General features: G+C 39.9%; 1 protein-coding gene across 3 annotated transcripts in view; it reads right to left on the bottom strand.

The window, feature by feature from the left end:
* atp8b5b (ATPase phospholipid transporting 8B5b) overlaps positions 1 to 27,559 on the bottom strand; it is a 269,633-nt gene that overhangs the window by 12,985 nt on the left and 229,089 nt on the right. For all 3 annotated transcript variants that reach the window (XM_043688030.1, XM_043688038.1, XM_043688048.1), the window contains 5 exons: positions 25,391 to 25,520; positions 17,502 to 17,682; positions 8,925 to 9,148; positions 7,063 to 7,146; positions 2,868 to 3,113 (listed from right to left, as the gene is read on the bottom strand). In XM_043688030.1, coding sequence (XP_043543965.1) covers positions 2,868 to 3,113; positions 7,063 to 7,146; positions 8,925 to 9,148; positions 17,502 to 17,682; positions 25,391 to 25,520 — 865 coding nt within the window. The remainder of the gene's footprint in view (positions 1 to 2,867; positions 3,114 to 7,062; positions 7,147 to 8,924; positions 9,149 to 17,501; positions 17,683 to 25,390; positions 25,521 to 27,559) is intronic.

The raw sequence follows: 27,559 nt of genomic DNA, 5'->3' as shown, positions 1-27,559 counted from the left end.
ACATCAGTAACAGCTTTTGCAACTGCTCAAACATGTCTTTATTTTACCTCTCTGAAAAGGCAACCTATTTGAAAAGATTGCAGATTTAAATAACTTGACACTCAAGTTTTTGTTCATCCTTCTCTGACACAGGGAGGCCTTACATAGAGCATAGAACAATACAGCACTGAACAGGCCCTTCAGCCCACGATGTTGTGCCGAACATTTGTCCTAGCTTAAGCACCTATCCATGTACCTACCTATTCTCCATTCCAGGCAACATCCTGGTAAGTCTCCTCTGCACCCTCTCCAAAGCTGCCACATCTTTCCTAAAATGAGGCAACCAGAACTGCACACAGTACTCCAAATGTGGCCTTACCAATGTCCTGTACAGCTGCAACATCACCTCACGACTCTTGAATTCAATCCCTCTGCTAATGAACGCTAATACACCATAGGCCTTCTTACAAGCTCTATCCACCTGAGTGGCAATTTTCAAAAAGCTATGAACATGGACCCCAAGATCCCTCTGTTCCTCCACCTTACTAAGAACCCTACCGTTAACCCTGTATTCCGCTTTCTTATTTCTCCTTCCAAAATGGACAACCTCACACTTGACAGGGTTGAACTCCATTTGCCACTCCTCAGCCCAGCTCTGCATCATATCTAAGTCCCTTTGCAGCCAACAACAGCCCTCCTCACTATCCACAACTCCACCAATCTTCATATTGTCTGTAAATTTACTGACCCAACCTTTGACTCCCTCTTCCAAGTCATTAATAAACATTTCAAACAGCAGTGGACCCAGAACTGATCCCTGCGAAATTCCACTTGTAACTGGGCTCCAGGCTGAATATTTACCATCTACCACCACTCTCTGACTTCGACTGGTTAGCCAGTTCTCTATCCAACTGGCCAAATTTCCCACTATCCCATGCCTCCTGACTTTCCGCATAAGCCTACCATGGGGAACCTTATCAAATGCCTTACTAAAATCCATGTACACTACATCCACTGCTCTACCCTCATCCACATGCTTGGTCACCTCCTCAAAGAATTCAGTAAGACTTGTAAGCCAAGACCTACCCCTCACAAATCTGTGCTGGCTTTCCAGATACTCATAAATCCTATCCCTCAGTACCCTTTCCATTACATTGCCTACCACCGAAGTAAGACTAACTGGCCTATAATTCCCGGGGTTATCCCTATTCCCTTTTTTGAACAGGGGCACAACATTTGCCACTCTCCAGTCCCCTGGTACCACCCCCGTTGACAGTGAAGCCGAAAAGATCATTGCCAACGGCTCTGCAATTTCCTCTCTTGCTTCCCAAATAATCCTAGGAAATATCCCATCAGGCCCGGGGACTTGTCTATCCTCAAGTTTTTCAAAATGCCCAACACATCTTCCTTCCTAACAAGTATCTCCTCTAGCTTGCCAGTCTGTTTCATACTCTCCTCTTCAACAATACAGTCCCTCTCATTTGCAAATACTGAAGAAAAGTACTCATTCAAGACCTCTCCTATCTCTTCCGACTTAATACACAGTCTCCCACTACTGTCCTTGATCGGACCTACCCTCGTTCTCGTCATTCTCATGTTTCTCACATACGCATAAAAGGCCTTGGGGTTATCATTGATCCTACCCGCCAAAGATTTTACATGCCCTCTCTTAGCTCTCCTAATCCCTTTCTTCAGCTCCCTCCTGGCTATCCTGTATCCCTCCAACGCTCTGTCTGAACCTTGTTTCCTCAACCTTACGTAAGCCTCCTTCTTCCTCTTTACAAGACATTCAACCTCCCTCGTCAACCAAGGTTCCCTCACACGACCATCTCTCTCCTGCCTGACAGGTACATACATATCAAAGACACGTCTTATCTGTTCTTTGAAAAAGTTCCACATTTCAACGACATCCTTCCCTGACAGCCTATGCTCCCAACTTATGCTCCTCAGATCTTGTCTTGCAGCATCGTATTTACCCTTCCCCCAATTGTAAAACCTACCCTGTTGCACGCACCTATCCCTCTCCATAACCAAGGTGAAAGTCACAGAATTGTGGTCACCATCACCAAAATGCTCACCCACTAACAAGCCCATCACTTGTCCCGGTTCGTTAGCAAGTACCAAATCCAATATGGCCTCCCCTCTTGTTGGACAATCTACATACTGAGTTAGAAAGTCGGACAATCTACATACTGAGTTAGAAAGGTCAGACAATCTACATACTGAGTTACAAGGTCGGACAATCTACATACTGAGTATGTAGATTCTTTCTTACCTTTAAAGGCTAAGTATTTAAATAACTTCACAGCTTGACATTTTGCAGACCGTGTTCATTCTTCAAGAGTATTATAATCTCTCAAAAGGATTGCAATAGACACACTGCAAATTATGGCCCTTGCTGCAGGAAAATAGGATCTGCCCTGCTGATTTTGTATTGAAATGACTCTCATCCCACTCCATTTGTCCTACTGTTGAAAATCTGATTTGGCAAAAATATGGAGCAGATCTTCAGGATCTAGGTCAGTTGTCATTTTGGAGTCTCCATGGAGTTTCCTCAGTGTGCCAGTAAATCACATTGTTTACTTTCTGGTAAAACGTGGCAGATTTGTAAAATGGAAATACCATCTTGGCTTATTGTTACATCAGTGGTGAACGACAGCTTGATGGAGCCACAGTGATATGTGCAAAGCCAACTCCTTTTGAAATCTTGCATGCAGAAATTGTCACATGTGATGGCACTACCTAAGTGCCATCACATAAAATGTGAGCTATTTAAATGTATTTACAACTGAGGCATATTGAGTTTGCAAAAAAAGTAAATATTATCATTTGTTTTCATAACATAAATATCCATGATTTCTTTACAAAAAATGTGAATACTCAGTTACCTGTAGAGTAACGGCCACAAGCAAGCATGTCTGAGCAATTAAAGCAAAAGACTGATAGTCAGATACTGTCTCTCCATCATCTCTCACTGCTTCAAATAGGGCACCATATGGAATAAAAAAAAGAACCAAGGAACTATAAACTCCATGGATAATACATTTCACAAAAACCAATTTGTTGAAATAACGATTAAACTGTCCAGGTTCATAAAGTTGAGGATATGCCATACTCCAGCGGTCATTTACATCCTGCAACACAAAATCAGTTCCAATCAATATTGAATGACAAGCTCTAAATAGATCCTTGGCATGTGTTCTTTTATGTTAGATTTTGCTTATATATCTACATATTTTTATCTTGAATTTCATCCTCCTCTCCCAAAACTGCTGACTCATTCTGCAATATAATTCTGAAGCCAACAATACTTCAGCCAGCTGCTTACTTTTCATGTTCTTTTTTATTCACACATAGGACATGGGTATTGCTGGCTGACAGCATTTATTGCCATTCCTAGTTGTCTTTGACAAGGTGGTGATGAGCTACACTCTTGAACTGTTGCAGTCATGTATTGTAGGTAGATCTACAATGTCATTAAAGAGGAGATTCTAGGATTTTGACATTGAAACACTGAAGGACCAGCAATATATTTCAAAGTCAGGATGGTGAATGACTTGGAGGGCAAGTTGCAGATAATAGTGTTTCTACACAATAGCTGCTCTTGTCCTTCTAGATGGAAGGTTGGAAAGATGCTGCTTAAGGATCTTTGATCAATTTCTGCAGTGCATCTTATAGATAATACACATTACTGCTACAGTGGTGGAAGGAATGGATGCTTGTGGATGAGGTGCCAGTCAAGCGGGCTGTTTTGTCCTGTACGGTATTGAGCTTCATGTGTGTTGTTAGAGCTGCACCTATCCATATGAGCAGAAAGTATTTAATATCACTCCTGGCTTGGGCCTGTAGATGGCGGTCAGGCATTGGAGAGTTAGGAGGGGAGTTACTCACCATAGCATTCCTAACCTCTGACCTGCCCTTAAAGACACTAGTTTGTGTGGTGAGTCCAATTGTGTTTCTAGTCAATGATAACCCCAAGGCGTTGATAGTGAGTGATGGTAACACCATTGAAAGTCAAGAGGAAGTGGTTGGATTGGCTCTTATTGGAGATGGTCATTGCCTGACATTTACATTTTGTTATTGTGTTATGGGTGCAAATGTTACTTCAATTTGTCAGCCTGGATATTATCGAAATCTTGTTGTATCTTATCAGTGAACATGTAGTGCGGACCAAGTAAGGATGGCAGTTTTCCTCTCTAAAGGACATTAGTGAATTACTGAACCAGAATGGGTTTTTCTGACAATTGACAATGTTTTTACGACCATCATTGGACTCTTAATTCTGGATTTTTATTGAATTCAAATTCCACCTTCTACTGTAGCAGGATTCAAACATGGTTACCCAGAATATTACCTGGGTCTCTGGATTAACAGTCCAGAGATAATATCACTTGACTGTTGCTTCCTCATATCTCCTGAGATGGAGGGACATTGATCAAGCAGCCGCAGATGGTTGGGGCGAGGACACTATTCTAATGAACTCCTGCAGACATGTCCTGGGGCTTCAATGACTGATCTTTAGCACCCACAATCATGAATTAACCCTAAGTGTGATGGTTAGAAACCTATTCATTCATCTGGGGTAACATAACTGAAGCAGACTCTGTACTCACGCCATATTTATATAAATGCCTGTCCAGATTTCCATTGAGAACTGCCTTCTTCAACCTCTGCAGTCTATGTGCTGTGGGCAACCACAATGCCCTTAGGAAGGGAACTCCAGGATTTTGACGGAATGACAATGAAGGAATAGCAATATATTTCAAATCAGGATGGTGAGTAGCTTCAAGGGGAACTTGAAAGTGGTGGTGCTCCCATGTATCTGCTGCCTTTGTCCTTCTAGATGGAAGTGATCATGGGTATGTAAGGTGCTCTCTGAGGATATTTAGTGAATTTCTGCATTGCATCCTGTAGATTGTACACATTGCTGCTACTGAGTGTCAGGGGTGGAGGGAGTGGATGTTTGTAGATGTGGTGCTAATCAAATGGGCTGCTTTGACCTGGACGGTGACAAGATTCTTGAGTGATGTTGGAGCTGCAACATCCCCAGGCAAATGTAGTCTATTCCATCACACTCCTGACATGTGCCTTGTAGATTAGGCAGGCTTTGTGGAGTCAGGTGAATTATTTGCTGCAGTATTCCGAGCCTCTGACCTGCTCTTGTAGTCACTGTGTCTATGTGGCTATTGCAGATAAGTTTCTGGTCAATGGTAACCCCCAGGATGTTTGTTATACCAGAGGCTGGCCACTGTCCTTAACACGTCAGTGATGATGGATGTGACTTATTTGGAAGCCGCCTCTTAAAAGATTGCTTCAGCATAGAGTCATAGACATGTACAGCACAGAAACTGACCCTTTGGTCCAATTTGTCCATGCCAACCAGATACCCCAACTTAATCTAGTCCCATTTGCCAGCACTTGGCCCACATCCCTCTATGTTGTGAAACTTGAAAGGGTTCAGAAAAGATTTACAAGGATGTTGCCAGGGTTGGAGGATTTGAGCTATAGGGAGAGGCTGAACAGGCTGGGGCTGTTTTCCCTGGAGTGTCAGAGGCTGATGGGTGACTTTATAGAGGTTTACAAAATTATGAGGGGCATGGATAGGATAAATAGACAAAGTCTTCCCTGGGGTCGGGGAGCCTAGAACTAGAGGGCATAGGTTTAGGGTGAGATGGGAAAGATATAATAAAGACCTAAGGGGCAACTTTTTCACACAGAGGGTGGGACGTGTATGGAATGAGCTGCCAGAAGAAGTGGTGGAGGCTGGTACAATTTCAACATTTAAAAGGCATTTGGATGTGTATATGTTTAGGAAGAGCTTGGAGGGATATGGGTCGAGTGCTGGCTGAAGGGTCTGTTTCCATGCTGTACATCTCTATGACTCTATTCAGGCAGGGACTCTACCGCTGCAACACAAGGGACTCAAGTGAAACTGTTGAAGCAATATTATTCTTAAACCTATCATTTTACATCTTGATTTTCTATCATCAATTAAATAACTGTTTAAAATATTCTATATTCAACAAACAAATTATGTTTTATAATATCTCAAACAACCACTTCAGAAATGCTAGTTTCAATATTTACTGCTGGGTAGGAAAGCACTTAAGTGAGCAGTGTAGGCATAATACCAGGTATGCTTGCATAAGTTTAATAGCTAGGGCTACATTTTCATGGAACTTGTTGACATCTTGTATAAAACAGCCAGCAAGAAATAGTTGGCCAACTGTTAAGATCATGACAGGTGGGGACATTACCAATGATTAGAAGGAATGGAATTGGAACAATATGAGTTGGAAATTCTGATGGAGTGTTAAGTCAGGAAAAGAAAATATGTGACAAGAAATAATTTATCTGTCAAGCTGACAGGAAAACTTTGATTTTTAAAATTTCATTCTTAGAATGAGGGCTAATCCCTTATTGCCCATTTTTTATTTCCTGGAGCAGTTAGTAGTTATATGCAAGCCAGATCAGATAGCAGTTTCCTCCCTAAAAGGACATTAGTGTACACAATCGACAATGTTCATCATTAGACTCTTAATTCCAGACATTTATTGAATTCAAATTCCATTGTCTTCCATAGTGGGATTTGAACCCAGTCCCCAGAACATTACCTGGATCTCTAGGTTAACAGTCCAGTGATAAGACCAATAAGTCATCAACTCTCGTAAGTTTCTCATGGTCCATAAAGAAACTAAACAAAAGTATCTTATTGAAGCCACTTATAGTCCTGAGCAACATTCTCCCCAATTTCTTTTTGCAGTATTCAGCAAATGTGCAGGTTCTTTCAAATTCTTTCCACAGCAATGCACATGCAATAACTCAGCCTGTGGTCAGTTTATGTAAGAACTTCTAACTTCCATAGCTTGGAGGAAACAGGGGCTCTGACTCCTATTCCTCACTGGTTTGGCCTGTTAGGAGAATTGTAACTGCTCCCCTGTTCAGACCTCAAGTTAAAATCACAAATGACACCTGATGATGTCATCAGTGCTTCACCTATACATTTAATGGTCACCCCTACTACTGTTGTGGCAGATAAGGTAAGGACAGCCTAAAGAGAGTTAAAAAAATGTAGTGACATACCTGATCAAACAGACTCATTGCTAATACAGGAAGAGATGTATACATTAAATTGTACAGTGTAATAAACCATTCATCATATACAGTCTGTAGAAAAAAAAGAATAGCACTATTAAGATTTATTAAGCCTGAAAATGAACAATTAGTTATATAGCACATTCAGATACAGATTTTCATGAAATAATTCCAAAATAAAACTGAGAACTAAATAGAAATCATGTCAGTTCTCAAGTTATTTAGATTACAACGTATATTTCCACTGGAATTTTATTTAGGTACCAAATAGCTTGGAGAGGAGATAATATACTAATTGCATTTGAATTTTTGATTAAACCTAAAATTCAATACTGTAATCACATAATTGTTGATAAGAGAGTGTGAAGTGGCAGGGTGTATTAATGTAGAGGTTAGGTGAATATGGAATAAAAGCAGTGTGGAATTAACAGATGATTTTAATTTCCATATAGAATGGGGTAAGCAGCTAAGTTCACATCAGAAATATACATTTTTTGAGTGTGTTCAGCATAGATTTCTGCAATATATCTTGGAACCATCAAGAGTGGAAGAGAAATTAGATTTCTCTAGAATTTAGAAGGTTATGGGTGATCTGATAGCAGGAAAATACAACACAATTAAAGATAAACTATTGCCACTAGTTGGAAATTCTGGAACTAGGGACATAATCTGAGCACCATTTATCAGTTTTCACCAGCACATTTAATAGTCACCCCCACAAACCGACATGCCAGATAATGCTAAGGCAGCCTGAAGACAGTAAACAATAGAGACCGGACTATTCTTGAGTGGTGTTAGGAAACACTTCTACATACAAAAGGAGGTAGAGATTTGGAACTCTTGCACAAGTTTATGCTGGATCAATTGTTTATTTTAAGTCTGAGATAGATGTTTTGTTCAGCAAAGGCAGATATGTGGAATTTGGCAACAAATAAGCCTTGATTTCACTGAATGGCAGAATAACTTTGGTAGGCTGAATAGCATGCTCTGTTCCGATAATTAGTAATAAGCAATGAGCCAGGTTTGGATAACAAGCTTCTGGAGTGTTAATATTTATATCACAGTGACCAGAAATTGATTGAATTCAATGCATTGCATGAAAAAGGGAAAGGGCAACACAATACTAAAATTACATAAGGCCAACAGGACAAGACTGAGTTTGCCCAGAGTAAACTAGACAAATCCATTACTGGTTAAAAATTATGCACAGTTGGTGTGAAATGTTGAAAAATTAATCTAGCATGATATAAAACAGATTTATTCTTTTAAGGGACAAGAGGTCCAGTTTCTCTTGCCTCAAAAAAGCCATAGATGATTTATGAGGTAAGGGACATCATCAAACTAGAAAAGAAAACCTGCAATAATGCATAACATAGCACAGATGCTGGCAAATGAGAGAATCTAAGTTATAGGATATAGGAGCAGAAGCAAGCCATTCAGCCCATTCGATCTGCTCCACGATTCAATGAGATCATAGCTGATTTGATAATGTTCAACTCTCTTTTCCTGCATTCTTCCCATAACCCTTGATTTCTTTACTGATTAACAATCTGTCAATCTCTGAAAATACTTAACAACGCAGCCTCTGCATCCCTCTGTGGTAAATAATTCCACAAATTCACTACCATCTATGAGAAGAAATTCTCCTTATCTCAGTCTTAAAAGGGCATTCTGTTATTCTGAGATTATCATTACTGGCTGCTTTCAATTGGTAAACTTGTGTAATGAAAAAATTACTTTCTTAAAGGTGTAATGTTCCACTTGACATTTCTCCTTACCCTGAGAATCATCAATTCACATTTCTGCATGAATTGTATGAGTGCAAAACATAGATTTTGGAGCAGACTTACCTGTGCAGAAAATCCACAGAAAAATCCATACCAAAAGTGAACAAATGTGAAGGCAAAATTTTTATAGAAAAAGTAACTGAGAAATCTGCACATGCGAAAATATGACCATCTTCCATGGACTAATAACAGACGTTGTAGATAACGAAATTGAGCAAAGGAGAAATCACTTGAAAGGACAGCCTGTGTTCCTTCTTCACCACTTATACCAACTCCAATGTGAGCAGCTGTGGAAAAATGAATTAGATATTATTTGAATAACTTTGCATCTTCATAAAGACTCTGGAACAACATTCAAGCTGGAATGGAATAACCAACCAAGGGATCATAAATCAGAATCTCTGAAATGACTACCAGTCATGTAATTTCTCGTCCATACAGGAGTATTCCTTTAAGAAACACAAAAACATTCAGCCCACCCCCAGCCTAGCCTCCAGCTTCATGAATCAAAATCCTGCCGAAATCTCCTCAGAATAATGTACCTTGGACACTAACTGTTTCCCTGATCCTGTTTGATTGTTTCCAGCCTCTCAAAATTAGCTCTTTTGGAAGCTGCCATTTCATGTTTGTTGTGGGAGGCCAGCTGTCAATGGGCTTATGGCTCAAGTTCACGAACAACACAAAAAAAATCACCAAGCTCTTACATTGTCAAGGTTGGAGAGCTTGGTACAAAATGCTGTCACAGACTAAATGTATGTGATCCTTTATTGCCTGTGATCTGTAGGTTATGTTTAGAAAGAGGTGTGCTTTTTCTTTTGAAGGTGGCGGCGGGGGGGGGGGGCAGAGAGAGAGCTAAAGGATGTTTTGTTCTGATGTGAAGATATATAAGTCCCCTGACCCTGATGGCTTACATCCTTGGTTCGTAAAAGAACAAGCTACAGAGTGAGTGGATGCATTTGTTGAAAATTTTCAAAAACCTTTGGACATTGGAGAAGTACTGGAGGTTTGGAAAACTGCTAAGGTAACACCCTTATTCAAAAAGGGAGGGCCATCAAAGCAGATAATTATAGGCCAATCAGCCTAATATCTATTGTTGGAAAAATGTTGGAATCAATTATTAAGTAAGTAATAACAGTACATTTGGAAAATCATCATGTAATCAGCAAGACTTCATGAAAGGAAAGTCACTTCTAACTAATTTATTAGAGTTTTTTGAGGAAGTCTCAACCAGAGTAGATAGAGTGGAGCTAGTTGTATTTAGTCTTCCAGAGGATATTTGACAAAGTACCTCACAAGAGGTTGCCATAAGAGCCTATGGCGTTGGAGGCAGTATATTGGCATGGATAGAGAATTAGCCAATGGATAGGAAATATCAAGTGGGGATAAGGGGTTCTTTTTCAGGTTGGTGACCTGTAAGTAGTTGGGTTCTAATGGGATCAGTGCTTGGCCTACATCTGTTTGCAATATAAATTAATGATGTGAAGGAAGACACAATATATTCCTGGATGACACAAATATAGGTGGAAAAGAAACTTGTGAAAAGGATACAAAAAGTTTACGCAGAGCTGTTGATATATTAAATAAGTAAGCAAAAAGTTGGCAAATGGAATACAATGTGGGAAAATGTGAACTTCTTCATTTTGGAAGGGAGAATATCTGCAGAAAGCTACAACCAAAAGGCACTTGGGAGTACTTGTGCATGAAACACAGAAGGTTGGCATACAGGTAATCAAAAAGGCTAATTGAATGTTGACCTTTTTTCAAGGAGGTTGGAGTATAAGAGTAAGGAAGTCTTACTGCAAGTTACACGGTGCTGTTGAGACCATATCTATAACATTGTGAGCTGTTTTGTCTCCTTAGCAAAGGAAAGACGACATTGGCTTCATCGGGGAAGGAGGGAGCTGTTCGATGGGACAGTTTCACCTGAATCTTGTTGGGATCAAAGTCCTTACAAATCACATAACTAAGGCTGTGAGTAAGGCGTCAAACTAAACAGTCAGCAGGTGGAAGATTATGGTAAGAGTTAAAGAAGCGTGGAGGGCTGAGCAATGGTTAAAGTTTCCAGAACAAGTAACAGGACAGGCAGTATGGAAAAAAATCATGAATTTAACTTCAGGCACAGCAGATAAGGGAACCACTATGTGTGCAGTGTATGAAACAAGGTAAATGAGCTTACAGCACAGATTGAAACTGGCGGATATCACAGAGACGTGGCTACAAGGGGATCAGGGCTAGGAACTAAACATCCAAAAAACAAATCTTATTAATAGGACAGGCAGATGGATAGATGGGGCAGCGTTGTCTTATTAATAAAAAATGAAATTGAATTAATAGTAAGTGATATGGAGTCAGAAGGTGTAAAATCTGTGTGGGTAGAGTTCAGAAACTGCAAAGGAAAAAAGACCATGATGGAAGATGTGTATAGGCCTTTGAGTAGTAGCCAGGATGTGGGGAAGAAAATAAATCAGGAGCTAGAAAAGGCATGTAAGAAAGACAACAGTACAATAATTGAGGAGGGGGTGGCTTTGATATGTAGGTGAATTGGCTTGGTAGCGGGTGTTAAGAAAAGGAATTCATGGAATGTCTATGAAATTATTTTTTTAGAGTAGCTTTCAGTGGAGTATACGAGGAACAGGCAATTCTGGATTTAATGAGGCAAACTTTATTAGAGCATGTAAAGTGAAGGAACCCCAAAGGGGTAGTGACCACAATATGAAAGAATTCAACTTGCAGCTTGAGAGGGAGAAGATTTGAATCAGAAGTAACAATATCACAATTGAGTGAAGGTAACCACAAAGACATGAGGGAGGAGCTGGCCAGAGTTGATTGGAATGGAAGCCTAGCAGGGAAGACGGTTCAGCAGCAATGGCAGGGGTTCTGAGGTAATTCAGGAGGCACAGCAGAAATTCTTCCCCAGAATGAAGAAACATATTAAGGGGAGGATGAGGCAACCATGGCTGAGAAGGGAATTCAGGAATAGCATAAATGCAAAAGAAAAAGCTCACAAGATCAGTGGGAAACCACTTGATTGGGAAGCCTTTATAAACCAGCAGACTATAACTAAAAAAGCAATAAATGGGAGAAGATAAAATATGTGATTAATTTAGCTAATAATATAAAAGAATATTTCAAGAGTTTTTTTGTGGATATTTACAAAGTAAGAGAGAAGCAAGTGTGGATATTGGGCTGCTGGAAAATAAGGCTGGAGAATTAACAATGGAGAACAAAGAAACGGAGCTGAACAGAATAGGTACATATCAGCAACATACCAGAACTTCAAGACAGTCAGGGGGCAGAGGTGAGAACAGTGGCCATTACTAAGGTGTTAAATCACCCAGGTTGGATGGACTACACCCCAGAGTTCTGAAGGAAATGGGTGAGGAGATCACAGAGGCATTTGTGGTGATCTTTCAAGAATCTCTGAACTCAGGGAGGGTCGTAGAGGATAGGAAAGTGGCTTATGTAACACCCCTTTTTTAAGAAAGGAGGGAGGCAGAAGACAGGAAATTAAGGAAAACATAGGCCATTTGCCTGACCTTGGTCATTGATAAGATTTTAAAAGTCCATTATCAAGGTTGAAACTGCAGAGTACTTGGAAGTGCATGACAAAATACGGCTGAGTCGGCATGGCTTCATTAATGGGAGGTCATGTCTAACAAATCTGTTAAAATTCTTTGAGGAGGAAACGAGCAAATTTGACAAAGTAGAGCCAGTGGACATGATCTATTTGGATTTCCCAGAAGACCTTGACAAGGTCCTGCACAGGAGGCTGCGAAATAAGAGCCCATGGTATTAGGGGTAAGGTACTACATGGATAGAGGATTGGCAAAAGGCAGAGAGTTGGGATAAGGGGTCTTGTGGAGTTCCACATGGGTCTGTGTTGGGACCCCAGCTATTCACATTACACATTAAAAATCTGGATGAAGAAACTAGGGGACTTTTGCTACGTTTGTATATATAGAACAACAATAGGTTGGAGGGGGAAGTAATATTGAGGAGGTGGGGAGGCTGCAGAAGAACTTGGACGTGCTAGGTCAGTGAGCAAGAAAATGTCAGATGGAATACAATGTGACAAATTGTCAGGTTATACATTATACAAGAGCAGAGCTATACTACTGAAGTTGTATAAGGTTCATGTCAGACCACATTTGGAATGTTGTAAGCTCTATTTCTAGGCCCCAAATTAAAGGAAAGGTGAGCTGGCTTTGGAGGGGGTCCAGAGGAGGTTTACAAGAATAATCCAGAAGATAAAGAGCTTGTAGAATGTGGAACATCTAGTTATGTACTCAATGGAGTTTAGAAGGATTTGTGGTGGGGGTAATACTGTGATGCCTGGAAAAAGTGGACATCGGGAAAATGTTTCCACTAGTAGGACAGACTAGGACTGGCGGCACAGCCTCAGAGGGAAGGGATGGTCCTTTAGAACAGCGATAAGGAGGAATTTCTTCAGTCAGAGGGTGGTGACTCTTGGGAGCTCACTGCCACAGAAAGCTGTGGAGGCCAAGTTATTGAGTGCATATAAGACAAAGATAAATGACTTCTTGATTCGTAAGGGGATCAAGGGTTTTAGGGAGATAGCAGGAGAATGCAGTTGAGAAACATATCAGTCATGATCAAATGTCAGGATTGACTTGATGGACTGAATGGCCTAATTCTGCTCCTGTATCTTATGGTCTTGTGGAAAGATATTATTGACTCTACTCATTTCGAAAAATGAAAAAAGATCTCATTGAAACATATATGATTTCAAGGGCACTGACAGGGTAAATGTGGAGAGGATATTTGCCCTCATGGGACAGTCTGGAACCAGGGGGCATAGTCTCAAAACAAAAGGGTGCCAATTTAAGACTAAGATGAGAACGAATTTCTTCTAACAGAGGAATGAGGATCTTGGGAACTCCTTGCCACAGAGAGCTGTGGGGCTGAGCCTTCACGTATTTTTAAGGCCAAGGAGCCAAACAGCCTATTCCTGTTCCTATTTCTTACCGTCCCACTTTGATGGATTATCCTGGTTAAACAGTTTTCAGGAGCATTTTGTAAACCTCAAAAATAAAAGCAATTTTATCACACACTTTTCCCTTGAATTAAACACAGGGTCAAAAACATCTGATCTCATTCACACAGCCACACAAATACGTATATCCATACACATAGACCATACAGATTAAAGTATTGCATTTTTACAAACTATATTGATCACAATCTCTGATCTACGATGTTCCATACGGCATGGTCTTTGAATACATTTGACACTTTAAAGTTAAAGTAAGGGTCTTGTAAAGGGGTCATAGGAGATATTGAAGTTTCCTGCAGATTTCATCGCTTTACACTGACACGTTATGTGTTCTAACCTGCCAGCTTGTTTCCAAGTCTGATTCAGAGACTGGCTGAACTGATAGTTCTGTCACCTTTGGTGGACCAGCATGCAAACAACTCTTAACTGATTTGTGAAACTGACAAGGTAAAACACTCGTCAAAATGTTAACTAAGGTATGGTGTTCTCATTAACTGCATATCTTATGTTGGTAGATGAACACCTCTGAGAGTTAAAATCATTAGGCGCAAAATCAATACAACTGCCTCCTAATATTAATCAATCTGCTCCTACTTCTGGTGGATTTAATCTGCTTTTGAGGGAGGTCAAACTCAGGAATAGACTTGGAGGATTCTGGGACTTTGGCTGGAGCTATGATTTACTGAGTAAGATTAGGTCAGTCTGCTGCTCAATCAATCAATCAATCTATAGGACAGATCTTCCAGTTTTGCCAATAGTCTCAGATGTGAGAAAGGGTTGACAGGGTGTGCCCTTCTGATGCTTGTGTTGATGCTGGGTGTTCCTTCTGGCTTTATTCCTTTTTGACTTTCCGTAGCTGGTTGATACAATTGAGTGGCTCCTCTGTCAATTTCAGAAGGTTGTTAAGAGTCAAACAGTGGCGTGTACCTGAAGTCGCATGTAGGCTAGACTGGGTTAAGATGGTATTTCCTTCCCTAAATGGTCATTGGAGAGCCAGAAGAGAGCCAGACAATCCAATAGTTTTGCATTCAATATTATTGAGACCTCAAATGCCTTGGTGTGAAAATCAATTGGTCCTGAGCACCACAATCTAAGCATGTCGCTCCTCAGTTTCCCAAATTTAAAACCAATGATTCACAAGAATTATTGAGGTCATGATGCACCACTGAACTAATGATTTACACGACACTATATGTACTCTATAATCAAAGTACTGCTTAAAAAAAATGTTTGTTCATAGAAAGAGTAGTAATTTAACCCTCAAGTGAAGGCAGGTCACCAGACAATGGATATCCTGGTATCATGCGAGCTGCCCCTGATCATTGGCCTAAAGGATTTAGACAGATCTTTGACACAGCATAAATTGCCAGCCCCCAAAATAAAATATATTAAGCTGTAGTTGGGAAGTGAGTGTGTTAAGCAAGAGACAGAGACAGACAGCAAGCGCATGATAGTGTCCAGAAGAACGAGCCATGACCTTACTAACACAAGACCGCAAATTTGAGGGGAGAACAAAGATTGTTACCACCAACAAGTATGAACCATCAGGGATAAACACCGCACTATTCCAAACTGCAGAGGTTCACCATCGCTTTCTCCATTTTACAGAATGGCTTAGGAATCAGTAAAGTGTTCTCATCTGCTATGGGTCATATTTTTCCATTCTTTGTTTAATTAAGTAATGTAGCACATTAAACTGTTGCTTCTTAACACACTCAATAAACTGTCTGAAAATTCCTACAAATAATCTGCAGCCTATATTAGATAACTGTGACCACGAACACCAAAATCTAAAATCACTAAGCAAGCATTTTCACTTTGTGTCACTCTCCTGCCTTCTCTCATTAACCCTGCAGATTGTTCCATTTCAAATAATTGTCTAACTCTTTCCTTAATGCTTTGATTGAAATGTTTCTACCACACTTCCTAACAATGCATTCCAGAGACTAGCCACTAGGTGTGTGAAAAACATCTTCCTCATATCACATTTGCTTCTTTTAAATCTGCACGCTCTTATTCTTGATCCTTTCACAACTGGAGGCATTTTCTCTTTACTTCTCTGTTAAAACCTCTTATGATTTTGAATACTTCTATCGATCTTTCTTGGCCTGAACATCTCCAAGGAAAAACATTCACGGTCAGTAGTGGGACTAGGTCATTCAGCCCCTTAAACCTGCTCCACCATTCAATAAGATCATGACTGCTCTGACTGTAACCTCAAATCCACATTCTCACCGACCCAATAACCTTTCAACACCTTGCTTAACAAATCTATCTACCCCTGCTTTAGAAAGATTCAAGAATACTGCTTGCATCACCTAATCAGGCAGAGAGTTCCAAAGAGCCATGACTCTCTGAGAGAAAAAAATTCATCTAATCTCTCCTTAAAATAGATTACACCCGATTTTTAAAAACATTGACACCTCCCATTGATTCTCCCGTAAGAGGAAACATCCCCTTCACATATACCTTGTCAAGACGCTTCAGGATTTTATACGTTTCAGTCAAAGGAAGAATGCAAATTGTAGAGATTCTGCCCACAAACCTTCAATTTTTTAAAAATATGGGCCAGTACCAGAGAAATGAAGAATTTCAAATCACATAATCAGTTAGACATTTTGTAGTGCAGAACCTCAATATTGTTGAAATAACTAACTGGATCATTGAGGAATATATTCTCTGGAGTTTAGAAGAATGGGCGGGTGAGAGTTTTATAGAAACCTATACAATTCTAATAGGACTAGTGAGACTATTCCTCATGGCAAGGGAGTCCAGAACCAAGGGTCACAGTCATAAGGTACAGGGTAGGCCATTTAGGAATAAAATGAGAAGAAATGTCTTCACCCAGAGAGCCTATGGAATTCTGTGCCACAGAGAATAGCCAAAAATAACCTTCTAATTATTCTAATTCCATTTTCTTGCATTGGCCTTGTGTGCCTTGGCATCACAAGTGCAAATCCAAACTTCTTCAATGTTTTTATAGTTTCTGCCTTGACCACCCCTTATAGACAGTGAGTTCCAGATTTCCACCAGCTTCTGGATGTAAAATATTTTTCTCACATTTCTTCTGTCCCTTACCTTAAATCTATGCCCCCGATCATTGAACCCTCCATCACGGGAGACAGTTTCTCTCTGAAATCTATATTCCTCGTAATTTAAACATCTCAAGCATGTCCCCTCTCAATTTCCTCTGCTCTAAGGATAACAACTTAGTCTATCTAGTCTCTCTTCATAACTGAAAATCCCCAGCCCAGGCAACATCCTGGTAAATCTCCTCCACACCCTCTCCAGAGTTATAACATCCATCCTATAAACGTGGATTCCAGAACTGCTCACAGTACTCTAGATGTGGCCTTACCATCATTTTATACAGTTATGGGATCATCTCCCCGCCCTTAAAGTCTATGCAATGACTAATAAAGGCAAACATCTTAACCACTTTATCTACCATTCTTCCTTAAGGATTAGAAGACATGCACAGCAAGTTCTCTCTGATCCCCTTGGTGATTCCCTAGGCTCGACCTTTTCTTTTGTTTCAACAATTATACTTTCCATTTATGTAAAGTTATCAAGTGAAATTTCTGCAAAAAAATCTGAACATCCAATTCAGTGTTATTCTCACTTACCTTTGATCATGCTTACATCATTTGCACCATCTCCAATTGCCAATGTTATTGCTTTTTTGTACTTTTTCACCAGTTCTATCACCTGAGCCTTCTGAAGGGGTGTTACACGACAACAGATAACTGTTTTACAAAGACAAGCTGTTTTTAAGAAGTCTATTTCCATGTCTTCCAAAGCATATGCCTGTATTTGGAGAGAAATACACATTACCAGTAATTCAGTAGAAATTCGTAATTTTGTCAAATGATAGAAACTATCTAAAATGATTCTTTTTTCAAAGGGTTTAATGACACAATCATTATGTAGCAATGATTTTAAAGGCATCTCTCATCCTGACATCGCTGTAATAATAGTGAAGTCCTGCTACCGAACGAAATCACCTCAGTGTGATAACACCACCAAACATATCTTCTCTTCCCTGCCCTTTTTAGCATTCCAAGGCACCATACCTTTGTGATATCCTGGTCCAGTCCAGAATTCCCCCTATGCCCATTCCTTTCCATGACCAATTTCCACACAAACGCAGATTAAACATCTGTTCTTTTAATCTCTCATTCTCTTTTCACCATCCAAGGAATCAAACACTTTTTATGTAATATTCCCTAAAAGCTGCGCATGTGCAACTGTGCCCCAGAAAAATCAAAACCTACACACGCCCCCTAATCTTTCACGGGCCAGATGGCCACACATAGAGAGACAATAAAGGAATCCTTCCCAGACCTCCACACAACATGTTCCCAATGGCATGTACAGACAGCCATAAATCCTAGGATCTTCCATGCGCCAGAACAAAGCCCAAGATTTCTGAATTCACTACTCTGCTATACAATTGCTTCCAGCTCTAGACAAATTGTAAAAACTACTGATTGTCAAGCACGCTCTGGGAAGGGGAAGAATGTAAGGTCACATCACCTCAACTTGAGGTCTTGAGTCAAAAGTTATAGGAACAAGGCACGAGACCTGAGAAGCAGGCTGTCATTCCATACAAGTAAATATATCAATGTGTATAGACAAATTTAAAATATGTCCAAAAGAAAAGCAAATAAGTCTTCAAGTTCCCTAAAAAAAGAAATCCTGTGCACATTTCAAGAAGGAATGTTTTCCAAGGTCATCAAGATCAAAATGCCATCTTCAACACAGAAATATAACGTACAAACCAGTGAGATTTTCATTTATCATGAAACGGATAATGTCATTTGCACTATTTGCTTTGAAGCAAACGCCGGAGTTTAGTTCAGCACTGAGAAAAAATGGCAGGATATTGGACTACTGAAAACAACATTTAAGCCAAAAAGTGAACATAGATGCCATTAATTAGTTTATGAAACAAAAGCATAGGTTGAATTTTACGGATTGTGAGACGAGGGTAAAGCATACAGAGCACAAAAAGACAAATTCTGATATGGTGGAATTTCTCACTGATAATGTCATATTTGCAGTAAATATGAATGCATACTCGGTTTCTGTACAAGAATGTCATGATCATGTGTCGAAGTACAGATCGTTCTCCTATCACACAAATTTTGTCAACCCAATTTAGTTGTAATTGGTGAATTGGGGAATGATTTTTTTTAAAAACGCGAACTCCCGTTGGCTTTAAGTGATTCCATTCCTGGTTACCTTAAATCCACTCTAGGTGTTTACTTCAGGTCAAGCAAACGAGTTTGGATGTTGGGCCAAATTTTTTCTGACTTTATTGCTGACGTTTTCAAGAACAGTTTTAGAAATTATTGCAGGAGAAAGGATTTGGATTTCAAGATTAGATTACTTACAGTGTGGAAACAGGCCCTTCAGCCCAACAAGTCCACACCGACCTGCCGAAGTGCAACCTCCCCATACCCCTACATTACCCCTTACCTAACACTACGGGCAATTTAGCATGGCCAATTCACCTGACCTGCACATCTTTGGACTGTGAGAGGAAACGGGAGCACCCGGAGGAAACCCACGCAGATACGGGGAGAACGTGCAAACTCCACACAGTCAGTCGCCTGAGGCGGGAATTGAACCCGGGTCTCTGGCGCTGCGAGGCAGCAGTGCTAACCACTGTGCCACCGTGCTGCCCATTCTCCTCATTCTGGACAATGCACCAAGCCATCCTCTCACGATTGGTGAGCTTTCTAAAAACATCAAAGTGCTATTTCAACCTCTGAACAAAACCCCCCTCATTCAACCCATAGACCAGGGTGCAGTAGCAGCTTTTAAAGCTTATTATTTAAGGTGAAAATTCAGGAAGCTGATTGCAGTTACTAAGCAGGATAATAAGGACAGGGTTCTTCAATTTTGGAAGAGCTTTAACATTAAGAATGTTATTGACATCATTGTGGAGGCATGGGGTGATGTCAGTAAGGACTGCTTGCATGCAGTTTTGCAGAATCTTCTCCCAAATTTTCTTCATGGTTTTGAAGGCATTGAATCATCAGAGGAGCTCTTGCGAAGCAAGTTGGCTTTGAAGAAGTGGAGACTGATCTACAACAACTTGTGGCTGCGGGGGAAATTGAAGCTCAAAATAAAGAGGATGAAGTCCTTCTTTGCACTTCTCTTTTGTCTTTGATCCTGAGGAAAGTTGAAAAGCATTTGCAGCTCTTAGAAGATAATGATGACTATGCAGAACGCCGCAGGATAACAGGTCATAGCATAAAGTCTTATCTGGCACCCGATGAACAGCTTCTTTGTGAAAGAAGGAAGGTGGCAAAGCAGCAAAAACTAGACGTCTTTTTAAAGCCAACCCCCAAGAAACAGTCTGAGGACAATGAAACACAGCCATCCATTTCTGAAATAAATATTTTCTTTCGTCGTAACCCTGAAGTAATGATGATGCTGATGATGACCCTCATCCCCTTAATATAGTACTGGAACTCAGCAAACTCAGAAACTCCTGAAAGAGTTAAATTTATTGTATTATTTCATTAAAATATATGATTTTAACATTTACTTAGACTGTGCTATTACTTGTGTTAGGCTAGGTGGTTTGCCCAACTCTGTTTTTCCCATAGACTCCGTTATTTCTATTGCGTGATTTCATATAACACGAGCTTGCATGAGAATGCAACACTGCGTTACAGTAGAACAGACTAAACAGTTTAACAACAACTCAGGCAATGCCATTTTCAAAGACCAAGATCAATAAACTGAATATTTAGTATCTAGGTGAATGTATTTATTGAAGTGAAGCAATTAAGAAGGTTTTGCCTGCTCTAATCTGTAATGTAGATATTGCTGCAAATCTTCAAAAGATTCAACTGCTATGTAACCACTTGGAAAACAGATTTCCAGAAGAGGAATTATGACAGTGACAGGCATTTGCTAAGGCTGCAATCGCTGACACAACCAATTATGAATTTTGAAAAGACAATATTATGGGACTGATATCAAAATAGTCCAATTTTATAGATTAGATTACTTACAGTGTGGAAACAGGCCCTTCGGCCCAACAAGTTCACACTGACCCTCTGAAGAGCAACCCACCCAGGCCCATTCCTCTACATTTACCCCTTCACCTAACACTAGGGGCAATTTAGCATTGTCAATTCACCTAACCTGCATATTTTGGGACTGTGGGACGAAACCGGAGCACCCTGAGGAAACCCACGCACACATGGGGAGAAGTGCCTGAGGCGGGAATTGAACCCAGGTCTCCGGCACTGTGAGGCAGCAGTACTAACTACTGTGCCACCGTGCCATTCATTATACCCAACTATGATGAACATATGGCCAAAGACATTTGTGAGGAATACTCTGAGTTCAAATTTATAGTTGTGAAAAAATCAGATGTTTAGTCATTTAATGAACTGTGCCCTAAAACAATGACCAGTTTCAAGAAATGTCCATTCTTCTAGACATTTGTACAACATTTCAGTCATTAAATGCTGACTGTGAGTGTGGATTTAGCCACAGCAATTTAATTAAGTGCAAATCCAGAAATAGATTAGAAATAGGCCACTTACACAACTTAATGTCAATTAACTTGTATATTTTATCTGGACAAAATATCAACACAATATAAGACAGGCGAGAAAAGTTCCCAACAAAGGATTGAATAAATTACTAGTATCTCTTTTGGTCATTCAGTATATGTGGTGTACACACTGCCCTCACTAAACAGTCCTCAGATTATCAGCTGAATACCTATAACTAGTAGAATACCTATAACTGTAAAATAATATGAATATACATTTTTAATATTTCACATTGTGTAATACTGCTATATGTAGGCAGAATGCCTGTCTATGTCAGGGATGTCCTCAAATGAATTTAAAATGTAATATATATAATAAACAAGCTTTCAAAAAAATCGCAATATCACTTCTGCTCAGTGTAGACAGTATACCACTCAAACTATACTAGCCTAGACAAAATAGAGGGAACATTGTTTCCAGATGAAGTGGTGATGTATGTGTACTTCTGTTCAAGTTACTCTGTTGCATGTTCTGACCACAATGTGGACTCCCTTACATTTAGGAGAACAAATATGGATTGGTGACAGCTTTACAGAACACTTTTGTTCAATCTACAAGTACGATTCCAAACTCCTCGTGGTTGGTCATTTTAATTCTCCACCTTGCTCTCTTGCTGACATTTCTTCCTGATTTTTCCAATGAAGCTCAACAAATGGCACTTCATTTTCCATGCCTTTCAAAGTCGACATTAAGTTAAATAATTTCAGACCATAAATTCTCCCCTTCCATTTAGTTTCCTTTTCTTTCATGCTTTGGTTTTCTCTTATCTTTGCTTTCAGACCGTAGCACACCTTCCTGAGGCATATCTTTTGTTTTGTTTTTTCTTTTCTTCATCATCAACATTCCCTTTGCCCAAGATTAAATCTTAAATCAGTCAATCTTTCCTGTCTTCCACCCTATCACAGACCTTCCATGCCCTTGTCCCATCCACTCTTTACTCAAAAAGCTTATTACATCAGTAACATTTTCCAAGGTGAAGAAATGTACAGTTTTTAACAGATTTTAGCAGAAAAGACTATGAAGTTGTCTTCCTTTTCAGGCTATTGGTTCCAATGATCTCACATGGTCAAGTCTTTTTAACTTAGGGCATGGACTGTTGCCTATGTTAGTCAAGATAAATTAGGATTGAGTAGAACTAGTACGAATTAGGTTTGTAAGTCTACTTTTATCGATTTTAATCTTTCCTATATTACTTTCATTGGATGGTGTGATGGTTAAATTGATACTGTGATTCGATTTTTAAAAAATAAAATTGAGTGGTTTCTGTAACAGCAGCAACACAGAATGTTAAATTGAATCATGGGTGGCATGTTGAACTTCTATTCCTATTTACCTAGAAAAAGTGGAAAGGAAGGTCTTATTTAATCAACTTGCTGTGATATGTTCTGACACACCTCCACAGCCTGAAGTCAGACTTGAATCCAGACCTTCGATTGGTGCATGACCACTGCACGACAAGACCCCTAGAAAGGTATTTATTAGTTAAGCATTTCTTCTGATCTTTAATTGATTTCAGAAGTGCAATAACAGGAATGTAGAATGGCAATATGGCATCCTTAAAGGGACACACCTGTTTACAAACATGTATGCCTCAGCAGAAAAGAACAGTGGGATATATTTTATTTCCCTCTGCTTGGCAGAGACAGTGAAGCAGAAGTAATACTGGATGTGTTAAACTTGACTTCTTGTGCCTGATCATCCACACTATATCCCAGATTTGGTTGTGGTGCACAAACTCAATTATTAATCAATCAAAATTAGTATCCAGTATTGTATGTAGGACTCCGATACTACTTTAACTACCTATTGTGTAGATTGTCTGCTATGTACATCCCATTCAATAACACCCGTGAAAATAACAGAACAGGATGCTAAGGTTAACATAAACAGAAATATCTGGAAAACGTCTGGCAGCATCTGTGGAGAGAAAGCAAAATCAACATTTCAGGTCCAGTGACTCTTAGAAACACACAATCATTTTATAGGAGGCCATTTGTTCCATTGTGTCTGTACCGGTTCCTGAAAGAGCTACCCAGCTGGTCCTACTGTCCAGTCCTATCTCTGTAGCCCTCTAAATTCATGACTTTCAAATATATTTCCAACTCTTTTTGGAAACCTCCTATGCAATTTGTCCCCACCACTCTCCCAGGCAGTGCATTCTAAATCCTAACAACTCTCTGAGTAAAGAAGTTTCTCCTCATCTGACTCCTGTCTTGCTGACAATCTTGAAATTATTATCTCTAGTTACTGACATACTGACTAGTAGAAACAGAATATCCCTCTTTACCCTGACAAAATTGTTCATAATTTTGAACATCTCAATAAACTCACCTTTTCAAATTCTCTGCTTCAAAGAAAATAAGCCCAATATCTTTCATCTTTCTTTGTATTTAAAATCCCTCATTCCTGATATCATTCTAATAAATCTGCTTTACACAGTCTCCAAAGCTTTAACAACCTTCCTTAAATGTCCAAGAACTAAACACAATATTCCAAATGTGGTCTGACCAGTGATTTGTAGAGGTGCAGCATCACTTCCTTGTTTCTATTTATAAACCCAAGGATCCAATAAACCCTTATGCTCGAAACGTCAATTCTTCTGCTCCTCAGATGCTGCCTCACCTGCTGTGCTTTTCCAGCACCACACTCTCAACTCTAATCTCCAGCATCTGCAGTCTTCACTTTCATCTAACTGTTTCAATTAGCCTGACCACCTTCAGGGAATCAAGCACGAAACTCAAAGTCTCTCTGCTCTAGTTCTCCCCTCAAATCTCTGTAATATCTCTCCATATTTCTTCTACCAAAAAGTACTATTTCACATTTCTCTGCATTGAAATTCATCTGCCAGATAGGTGTCTGTCCATTTGGCCAACTTGTCAATGTCTCTCTGAAGTCACTCAGTGTCATCCTTACAATTCATTATTCTCTCTAACTTAGTAGGGTTTGCAAATTTAGAAATTTTGCTCTCAACATCCATCTCAAAATCGTTGGGAACACCACTTTCAACTTGTCTCCAGTTTGAGAAATGCCCATCCATACCTACCTTCTGTTTCCTACCTTTTAGCTCATTTCTAATCTATGCTGCCAAGGACTCATCAATCCCAAACCCGAACATTTACAATTTGCTAATGGTTCTGAAGGTGGTTCACTGAACTCAAAATGTTTTTCTGCTTTCTCTCCACAGTTGCTGCCGTTCTCTAGCTATTTCTGTTCTTGTTTCAGATTTCCAGCATTCAGTTTTTTTTGTGCTTTGTTCAGGGTGCTAAGATATTTTGCAAGTGCTAGGAAGGTGCCGGATAGTTGAACTCTTCCCCACTGTGAGAGATATCATTCTTGCTTTTCTGGAAACTTTGTATATAAAAAAAATCAGTGGAGTGTGTGCTACATTGTGCACAAATGTTAAGACTGATTTATCAAGAATGTCTGATGGACAGTCAGGAGACAGAAGACGATTTCCCAGTTAGGAAGCAACAATGGCTAACCACACCATCGAGAGGGATCACCATTATAAATAGATCACAATCATATTCAGACTGCCTGAATGGGGTCCACCTATTTAGGAGTCTGTTTCTGGCAGTTGTTCCTCCTCTGGACAAACCAATTCTCACCTTCCTCCTCCCAGACCTTCAACTGAGAACATTCGGAGACTTTCCCACTGATCTCAAATCCTCCGCCAGAATTGTCAACATATTATTAGGGGGTTAAGCAGCACAGCAATTCCAAGCTGCACAGTAAGTCTACCTTTGTTCTAGCTCTAATCAGATATCTCCACAAGATGACTAGAATGTTTTCAACCTCATCATATTCTCTGGGATAGCATGAGCTATCATGGAAATTCTGCCAAGTTTCTCAATAATCACATTCAAATATTACTCTTCAATAAACAAAGGTAAATTACACCACCTTAAAGGTGAGATGCAATGGTTTCTTACCAGTAAGTCTCCACTGATGACTAGCCCATACTCCCCATCAACATTTTCTTCAGGTATGAAAGTTGGTTTCTTTAACTGCTTGATGCTGATTTCTGTTTGGTCTTCCTTTCTCATTATTGCTGAAGCTTTTCTATGTATAGAAGAGTATGAATTATGTACCAAATACATGATGAAGGAAAACTTACAAAAATGTGTCATCCTTCTGAACACAAAGAGAAGTAGTAAGTTGATTTGATATAAGATATAGATTAAGTTCTCTCCACCTTAAAATGTTAAATCATTAATTTTACTTTATCTACATAGGATACAGGCATAGAAATAGGCCTTTGGTCCAACCAGTTCAAGTCAGTGTTTATACACAAATTGAGAATTACTTAATCTAAATCAATAGAAACATAGAATATAGAATCAGGAGTCAGCCATTTGGCCCATCCAGACTGCTCCACCATTCAATATGATAGCTGATTATCCAAGTCAGTATTCCTGTATTCCTGCTTTCTCCCCATATTCTTGATCCTTTTAGTCCCAAGAGCTACATCAACATCTTTCTTGAAATTCTTCAATACGTTGGCCTCAATAGTTGCCTACAGCAGAGAATTCCACAGCTCATCACTTTCTGGATAGAGACATTTCTCCTAATCTTATCCTAAAAGATCTACCCCTTATCCTTAGACCATGACCGCTGGTTCTGGGCTCCCCAGTCATCGAGAACATCAATCCAACATTTACCTTTTCTTAACCTGTTAGAGTTTTATAAGTTTCTATGAGATTCTTCCCCAACCTCCTGTATTCTTCTAAACTCTGGAAAATATAGTCCTAACCAATTCAGTCTCCTCCTGTTGGTCAGTACTGCCATCTGAGGAATCAGTCTGGTAAACGTTTTTTGTACTCTCTCAATAGCCAATATATCCTTCCTTGGATAAGATCAAAACTACACACAATAATCCAGGTGTGGTCTTACCAAGGTACAGTACTACTGCAGTAAGACGTCCCTGCACCTGAATTTGAACCTTCTCACTATAGAGGTCAAAGTATCATTTGCCTTCTTCAGCACCTGCTGCACCTGCATACATGTTTACTTTCGTTAGCTGGTGCATGAAGACACTATGCATTTTTTTTTCTTTCCCAGATACAGCTTTCCCTTCAATGCATCTATACCATATCTTCAACCACTCTCTCTCATAGGAAGCTCACATTCTCACAAATCTTACAGTAAAAAAGTTAGTTTCTGAATGTCCTATTAGATTTCTTGGTGACTATGATATTGATGGTCTATATGCTTGAACTCAAAAGAAGAAGCATTCTCTTTGCATCCATGATTCAGAGATGCCGGTGTTGGACTGGGGTGTACAAAGTTAAAAATCACACAACACCAGGTTATAGTCCAACAGGGTTTAATTGGAAGCACACTAGCTTTCGGAGCGACGCTCCTTCATCAGGTGATTGTGGAGGGCTCGATCGTAACACAGAATTTATAGCAAAAATATGCAGTGTGATGTAACTGAAATTATACATAGAACATAGAACATAGAAGAATACAGCGCAGTACAGGCCCTTTGGCCCTCGATGTTGCGCCGATCCAAGCCCACCTAACCTATACTAACCCACTATCCTCCATATACCTATCCAATGCCCGCTTAAATGCCCATAAAGAGGGAGAGTCCACCACTGCTACTGGCAGGGCATTCCATGAACTTACGACTCGCTGACTGAAGAACCTACCCCTAACTTCAGTCCAATATCTACCCCCCTTAATTTAAAGCTATGCCCCCTTGTAATACCCGACTCCATACGCGGGAAAAGGTTCACACTGTCAACCCTATCTAACCCCCTAATCATCTTGTACACCTCAATCAAGTCACCCCTAAAACTTCTTTTCTCTAATGAAAACAGCCCCAAGTGTCTCAATCTTTCCTCATACGATCTTCCTTCCATACCAGGCAACATCCTGGTAAACCTCCTCTGCACCCGTTCCAGTGCCTCCACATCCTTCCTATAGTATGGCAACCAAAACTGCACACAATATTCCAGATGCGGCCGCACCAGAGTCTTATACAACTGCATCATGACCTCAGGACTCCGGAACTCAATTCCTCTACCAATAAAAGCCAGTACGCCATATGCCTTCCTCACCGCACTATTTACCTGGGTGGCAACTTTCAAAAATCT

Source organism: Chiloscyllium plagiosum, chromosome 1, assembly GCF_004010195.1.
Source record: "Chiloscyllium plagiosum isolate BGI_BamShark_2017 chromosome 1, ASM401019v2, whole genome shotgun sequence".
In the NCBI taxonomy this organism is placed as follows: domain Eukaryota; kingdom Metazoa; phylum Chordata; class Chondrichthyes; order Orectolobiformes; family Hemiscylliidae; genus Chiloscyllium; species Chiloscyllium plagiosum.
Note: the sequence above shows the minus strand (reverse complement) of the source record. Positions and strands in the feature narration are given on the sequence as shown.